The sequence below is a fragment of the Salvelinus sp. IW2-2015 genome, unplaced genomic scaffold (assembly GCF_002910315.2).
Source record: "Salvelinus sp. IW2-2015 unplaced genomic scaffold, ASM291031v2 Un_scaffold1644, whole genome shotgun sequence".
Lineage (NCBI taxonomy): Eukaryota > Metazoa > Chordata > Actinopteri > Salmoniformes > Salmonidae > Salvelinus > Salvelinus sp. IW2-2015.
Genome location: NW_019943057.1, coordinates 129,043 through 136,810, shown reverse-complemented (window position 1 = coordinate 136,810; position 7,768 = coordinate 129,043). Strand labels below are relative to the sequence as shown.

Sequence of the window (7,768 nt, the reverse complement as noted above, 5' to 3'; positions counted from 1 at the left end):
GACTTAACTACAGTGAAGTCAGAATTTACATAGTAATTTCCAACGTTGTTTATAGACATTATTTACTTATTATTCACTGTAAACCAATTCCAGTGGGTCAGAAGTTTACATACACTAAGTTGACTGCTTTTAAACAGCTTGAAAAATTCCAGAAATGATGTCATGGCTTTAGAAGCTTCTGATGGGCTAATTGACATCATTTGAGTCAATTGGAGGTGAACCTGTGGATATATTTCAGGCCTACCTTCAAACTCAGTACCCTTTGCTTGCTTTTTTTTTTTAATCAGTCAAGACCTCAGAAAAAAATTGTAGACCTCCACAAGTCTGGTTCATCCTTGGGAGCAATTTCCAAATGCCTGAAGGTACCACGTTCACCTGTACAAACAATAGTACACAAGTATAAACACCATGGGACCACGCAGCCATCATACCGCTCAGGAAGGAGAGTGTTCTGTCTCCTAGAGATGAACGTACTTTGGTGCGAAAAGTGCAAATCAATCCCAGACAAACAGCAAAGGACCTTGTGAAGATGCTGGAGGAAAGAGGTACAAAAGTATCTATATCCACAGTAAAACGAGTCCTATATCGACATAACCTGAAAATACGCCCGCAAGGAAGAAGCCACTGCTCCAAAACCGCTATAAAAAAGCCAGACTACGGTTTGCAACTGCACATGGGGACAAAGATCGTACTTTTTGGAGAAATGTCCTCTGGTCTGATGAAACAAAATAGAACTGTTTGGCCATAATGACCATCGTTATGTTTGGAGGAAAAGGGGAAGCCTTGCAAGCCGAAGACACCATCCCAACTGTGAAGCACGGGAATTTTTACTAGGATTAAATGTCAGGAATTGTGAAAAACTGAGTTTAAATGTATTTGGCTAAGGTGTATGTAAACTTCTGATTTCAACTGTATGTAGTGTGTGAACTTTTCAAGTTACAGTTTTCCTTTATGACATTTGTAATGACATCACAAAATAACAAACAACATTACATTAGTRTTCTAGAGATCGCCCCTGACCGTTCCGCATGTTTTACGTTCAAAATATTGTTCCAGTWTTCACTTTTGAACGTCTTGGAGTTTCAGTGGCAAGAACGTCTGTTGAGACAAAGCACATTCCTTTTGTGAAAGGGGGTCTGATTGAAGKTATTCATTGCAAACTTGATCTGACCTATTTGGATTYTCGTGGTCAGTCGTGACAACATTATGGCAAGAACAGCTCAAATAAGCRAAGAGAAATGACAGTTTATCATTMCTTTAAGACATGAAGGTCAGTCAATCCGGAAAATGTCTAAAACTTTGACAGTTTCTTCAAGTTCAGTCGCAAGAACCCAAGCGCTATGATGAAACTGGCTCTCATGAGGATCGCCACGAGGAACGGAAGACCCAGAGTTACCTCTGCTGCAGAGGATACGTTCATTAGAGTTACCAGCCTCAGAAATTGCTGCCCAAATATATGCTTCAGAGTTCAAGTAACAGACACAACTCAACATCAACTGTTCAGAGGAGACTGCATGAATCAGGCCTTCATGGTCGAATTGCTGTAAAGAAACTACTACTAAAGGACACCAATAAGAAGAAACTTCCTTGGGACAAGAAACACGAGCAATGGACATGAGACCGGTGGAAATCTGTCCAAATTTGAGTCTTTGTGAGACGCAGAGTAGGTGAACGGATGATCTCTGCATTTGTGGTTCCCACCATGAAGCATGAAGGAGAAGGTGTGATGGTGTGTGAGTGCTTTGCTGTTGACACTGTCAGTGATTTATTTAGAATTCAAGGCATTCTTTATCAGGATGGGTACCACAGCATTCTGCAGCGATACGCCATCGCATCTGGTTTGCGCTTAGTGGGACTATCATTTGTTTTTCAACAGGACAATGACCCAACACACCTCCAGGGTGTGTAAGGGCTACTTGACAAGGAGAGTGATGGAGTGCTGCATCAGATGATCTGGCCTCCACAATCACCTGACCTCAACCCAATTGAACTGCTTTGGGATGAGTTGGACTGCAGAGTGAAGGAAAAGCAGCCAACAAGTGCTCAGCATATATGGGAACTCCTTCAAGACTGTTGGAAAAGCATTCCAGGTGAAGCTGGTTGAGAGAATGCCAAGCTTGCCAAGAGTGTGCAAAGCTGTCATCAAGGCAAAGGGTGGCTACTTGGAAGARTYTCAAATATTAAATATATTTAACACTTTTTTTAGTTACTACATGATTCCATATTTGTTATTTCATATTTTTGATGTATACACTATTTTACAATGTAGAATAAATTATACAAATACTGAAAAACTTTTGAACAAGTAGGTGTGTCCAAACTTTTGACTGGTACTGTATGTGTGGACACCCCTTCAAATTAGTGGATTTGGCTATTTCAGCCACACCCGTTGCTGACAAGTGTATAMAATTGTGCACACAGCCATGCAATCTGCATAGACAAACATTGGCAGTAGAATGGCTTTACTGAAGAGCTCTGTGACTCTCAACGTGGCACCGTCATAGGATGCCACCTTTCCAACAATTCAGTTCGTCAAATTTCTGCCATCCTGGAGTTGCCCCGGTCAACTGTAAGTGCTTTTATTGTGAAGTGGAAATGTCTAGGAACATCAACTGCTCAGCCGCGAAGCGGTAGGCCACACGTGTTCACTTAACGGGACTGCCAAGTGCTGAAACAAGCAGCCCGTATAAATCATCTGTCCTCGGTTGAAACACTCACTACCGTCGGCTGGAGTGGTGTAAAGYTCGCTGCCATTGGACTCTGGAGCAGTGGAAACTCGTTCTCTGGAGTGATGAATCACGCTTCACCGTCTGGCMGTCCGACGGACAAATCTGGGTTTGGCGGATGCCAGGAGAATGCTATTTGCCCTAATGCGTAGTGCCAACTGTAAAGTTTGGTGGAGGAGGAATAATGGTCTGGGGTTGTTTTTCATGGTTTGGACCTTTTAGTTCCTGTGAAGGGAACTCTTAACGTTACWGCATGAAATTACATTCTAGACGATTCTGTGCTTCCTACTCTCTGGCAACAGTTTGGGGAAGGCCCTTTCCTGTGTCAGCATAACAATGACCCCGTACTCAAAGCGACGTCCATACAGACATGGTTGTCGATCTGTATACGTTCACTCTTTTGTTGTTGTTGTTTTTGTACATGTATTGAAAGCAACTCTCCTCAATGTACTCTGAACATTTCATAACTCCAGGACCAATAAATGTATTGTAAATATCGTCAGAAGTTTTGAAATGCTTGTTAATGTTTAAAATATTGACTTGTTTTCCATTTCCTGAAAAGATAAGGAGTTAAGTTATTAAGGATGATGAGAGGTTTTCATCCGACAGCTACAAAAAGGCTCTTGCCTTACCTTACTGCCCTGTCCTCTCTCTGGTTCATCAGGAGTTGGTGGAGTTGATCAGGTCCAGCCAGGTGCTGGTGATCAGTGGAGAGACAGGGTGTGGTAAAACCACCCAGGTGACCCAGTTTATCCTGGATGACTACATAGAGAGGGGCATGGGTTCAGTCTGCAGGGTGGTCTGCACCCAGCCACGTCGCATCAGTGCCATATCTGTAAGTAGTGTGTGTGTGCGTGCGTATTGCACCTGTTCCAGGTGTGTGTGTGTGTGTGTGTGTCCTACCTTTTTGAATATATGTATCGTCCCATTTCTGATGTGCGCTTGTTGCAGGTGTGTACTCTGTCCTCTCATTGTGTGTGTATGTGTGTGTTTTAGGTAGCGGAGCGGGTGGCTGCGGAGAGGGCTGAGAGTGTGGGGGACGGGAACTCATGTGGTTATCAGATCCGCCTGCAGAGGTGAGTTTTYTGTTTGGAGTGGAACCTCTYTTTAACCCTTTATGCTCGTGGGAATTGGCCTATATGGATCGGGCTACATTTTAAATGTTTCTTACAGAAGAAATATGAAAAGCACAAGCATGGTAGTAATTGAAACAGTTTGGAGATTATTAGGCCAAAGTTGAGGACACAACTTTCACCCTGACACAAGACTGAATCCAAACATTACACTGTTGATTTTATGTGCGTTTGACATTTACTGTACTTTTCGCCGCATTTGTTGATAAGGAAATGTGAAAATACTCTGGATACGTTCAGTAACATGTTGAGAATATTCCTGGAAAATGTAGGATAGGTGCAACATAAGACAAGAAAATGACAAGAGTTTGAATGAGAGGACTAAATAGTATCTCCAAGAAACCACACACCTCTCCAAAGTGTACAGTTCCTAAGTCATTTCTCTGCACTTTTATGATTCAAAGAACAAGTCTTCAACTGTAAGGTGCTGTTTTTAGCTGTGCCGTTGAGGAACTAGAGCAAGCCCTCTATCCCCGCCGTCACACAATTACTGTTGTTTACGCAGTCCCAAAACGGTCCATTATAAATCAGTCTGCATCAGGAGGGCAGAATCGTTTTAAAGCATGTTCTATTGCAAACATGACTAGCTAAGTTATAAAATATGATCTTTACAATGTTAGGCTTTCACAGGGCAATTCAGAGAAACCGATTTGTAATTTTGGTGCGTATAGAAGGGAGTGATTAGGTATGTGTGACGCAGCGCATTATCAGGCTCATTCTGTTCAGACAAACGGGCTCATTCCGTTCAGAACAACCCAGGGTATGAGGCCATGTCATCTGGTAACTGTACGTCAAACATAGAGATCATGAACGTTGACACTGTATATTACATGAGTTTTATCATATGGAAATTTGAAGTGTACATTTTGGACTCACAGGTATGTGGCTTGCTTGTATGACATCAAAGCAATATTTATTATAATCCTTAATGTCTCACCTTTCAAAATACATAGTCCTCTCAATTTACAGCATTTCACTCATTGACTATTTTAGTTTTTGCAAAAGTTGCCTAAAGTCAGAATGTATGTCAGTCAACCCATACAGAGCTGTGAAGCACAGAGCCTGAGTTCTGAAGTCATGTATAGCATGTTACTGTACAGCCACTAACGTTCCAATTTAGGCACTTATTAGTGCCCAAATCAGCCGTTTTCAATCTGGATACGGGTACGAGTGTAAAGGGTTAAGGGCGTGGAGGGTTAAGGGCGTGGAGGGTTAAGTCCCTTCCACTCTCCCTCTCCTTCTTCAAGCCGCCCTCCACCCACACACACAACTCGAGCCCACACTACCAATACATCGGCACACACAAACATAGGTCTGCAGCACCAGCACACAGTGCTGCGTAGCACGGCTGCTTTCCAACGCGCTTTTAGTTCTTCAATCTCAGTTAGGCCAATACCTCAACCTCATTCTCTGCTGGTGAACCAGAGCTTGAGAAGTCAATACCCAGGTGTGCACTGACAGGAGCGTGCTTAGGGACTATAGGGATTTAGAGTCTCCTTTACAAGCCCCGATCTGTGGAAACGACTTCAGACCTATAGTCTAAGACAACATGGAGCGGATCATTCATACAGGTGACCCCCAGAATCTTTTCGCTTATGCCAAAACGGGCCATACCACCTTGTAATTGGATGTTAGTAAGAATGAGAGATAGACAGGGTGAGGTGAGACAGAAGTATGAGAGCAAGACAATGACGAGAGACCAAGAAAGAGGAGAGAAGGAGATGGCATAAGAGATAAAGAAGGTGAGAGACAGAAGAATAGGAAGAGAAGAAAGGAAGAAGAGAGAGAGAGACAGAAGAAAGGAAGAAGAGGAGGAGAGACAAGAAAGATAGGGCAAGAGAAAGGCCACAGAGGGAGAGAGAAAGGCAGAAGCGAGGAGACATGAGAGAGAGGAGTGCCAGAAGAATAGTGCGACGAAGAAAGAGAGGAGAACGAAGAAGAAAGAGAGGGAGAGAGACGAAGAAGAGGAGAAAGGACGGAAGAGAGATGGAGGCAGAAGAATCGAGACGAACGAAAAGAGGGACACGCGCAGAAAAGAGAGCGGAACGAAGGGCAGAATCAGACTGGAGGGAACCTATGGCTCTTGTAAGCGGTCCGTCTGCCTGCGGTGGTGGTTTGGTATGTTTGATGTTCTTCAGTGAGTCTCATTTGGAGACTGTGTTGCTGCCCTAGACACAGACAGACCCATCTTGAGCGTCCGATTATTCCGCTCTGGCTGATCTGACAGCGTTTCGTTTGTGTTTCCTGTTAACTCTTGTCTCGTGGCTGTATAGAGCAACAACACTATCATCATAGGCATGTGTGTGTGTTTGGGCTGATAATAGACGCATGGTAGTGGGTGTGTTGGGTTATGGGCAGGTTAGGACGGGTACATGGTTTTTTGGGAAGTTTTGTACTCTTGCGCTCTGAACAAACTAGACTTATTTCCATAAAGCGTGATACTCTCCCACACAGATGACCTCGAGTTCTCTTTCAAACACCCACCTGGGTTTATGTCCTAAAAAAAACAAGGTGAGGAAGATGGTGCATGTGGGTAAATAATGGCATCATAAATACCAATGAGAGAGATGGATGTGGGTTAAGATGAGCATTCTCAAAACAAGTGAGAAGCTGGGCAATGTTGGGTAAATGCATCATAAAACAATGAGAAGATTGGCATGTGGGTAATGCATCTAACAAAAGCAATTGAGAAGATCGAGCCTGTGGTAAATGATCGTAAAACAATGAGAGAGTGGAGAGGCTTAGGACTTTGCGGCACGTTCCGCATCACAATAGAATGCACTTCTATTTATATGCGGGCCTGGCAACGAGATGCTCGTTGACGGCGGACCGTGTTGCGGTACATGGAGTAGAAAACATGTATGTGTACAGCTCGCAAGCGCACGGTGTGGTCAGCATGTGTGTCTCTTTGGGGTCTAAGTCAGAGCCCCTACAGCCACACAGACCTCAGCCCCCCCTTTTGCTGTCCCCATAACCTGTCTGCTCTGTGCCCGTTAACCTGTCTCCTGGTTACCCATACCCTGTCTGCCTGTACGCCATAACCCTGTCTGTCTGGGTTACCATACCGGTTGTCACCTGTCTGTAGCCATTAACTGTCTCGCCTCGCCAACCATAACCCGTGTCTGTCTGTACCCGACCGCATAAGCCCTGTGACTGTCTGATACCCATAGCTCCCTGATCTGTCTGTTTTTTCTTATTCTTTTTTTTTTTTTTTTTCTTACCCTATTAAACCTGTCCTGTCTGTACCCATAACCCGTGTCTCTCCTAAACCCTTGTATGTCTGTACTCCTAACCTGTCTGTCTGTACTCATACCCTGTTCTCTGTCCCATCACCTGTTCCCGTTCTCTGCATAACTCCTGTCTGTCTGTGGCTCCATATACCTGTGGGCTCTGGTATCCCCATAACCGGCTCTGTCTGTACTGCCCTGAACCTGTTCTGTCTGTCTTCCATCACCTGTCTCTGTACCATAACTGTCTGTCCTGGTTCCATAACCTTGTCTGCTCATGTCACGTCCGTACTCCTGTTCTGCTCCATCTCCCTGTCGGCGTCTACCCCCCTAACCCACACCACTCCCAATGGCTTTCTAGTTCTTTCAGCCTACACACACCACATCCCCCCTTGATTGGGCTTTAGTTGTTTTTTTGTCCATCCGCATACATCTAGGGATTTGAACAGAACAAGCAGAGAACAGACCTGCACTGTTCATGCCGGGTCAGTTCGAACGTGAGCTTCATGGTGTGTGTGGTGTCGCGTTTGTTTGTGTGCTGTCGAGTATGTGGCCCGCTAACCATCTCCACTGGACCTCTCACTTGAGAAACTCTTCAGCATTCCAGACAATTATGCAAGATTCGCTAACGTATGCTAGTCTTAGCAGCCTCTGTGTGGATCGCGTTTCCGTCGACCTAGGC

The 7,768-nt window shown here is 44.5% G+C and overlaps 1 protein-coding gene across 1 annotated transcript in view; it reads left to right on the top strand.

Annotated features, from left to right (window-relative positions):
• The window catches only part of LOC112071569 (ATP-dependent DNA/RNA helicase DHX36), a 29,606-nt gene that overhangs the window by 5,344 nt on the left and 16,494 nt on the right, over nt 1-7,768 (top strand). Inside the window, exons 6-7 of the mRNA XM_024139011.2 lie at nt 3,391-3,561; nt 3,723-3,802. Coding sequence (XP_023994779.1) covers nt 3,391-3,561; nt 3,723-3,802 — 251 coding nt within the window. The remainder of the gene's footprint in view (nt 1-3,390; nt 3,562-3,722; nt 3,803-7,768) is intronic.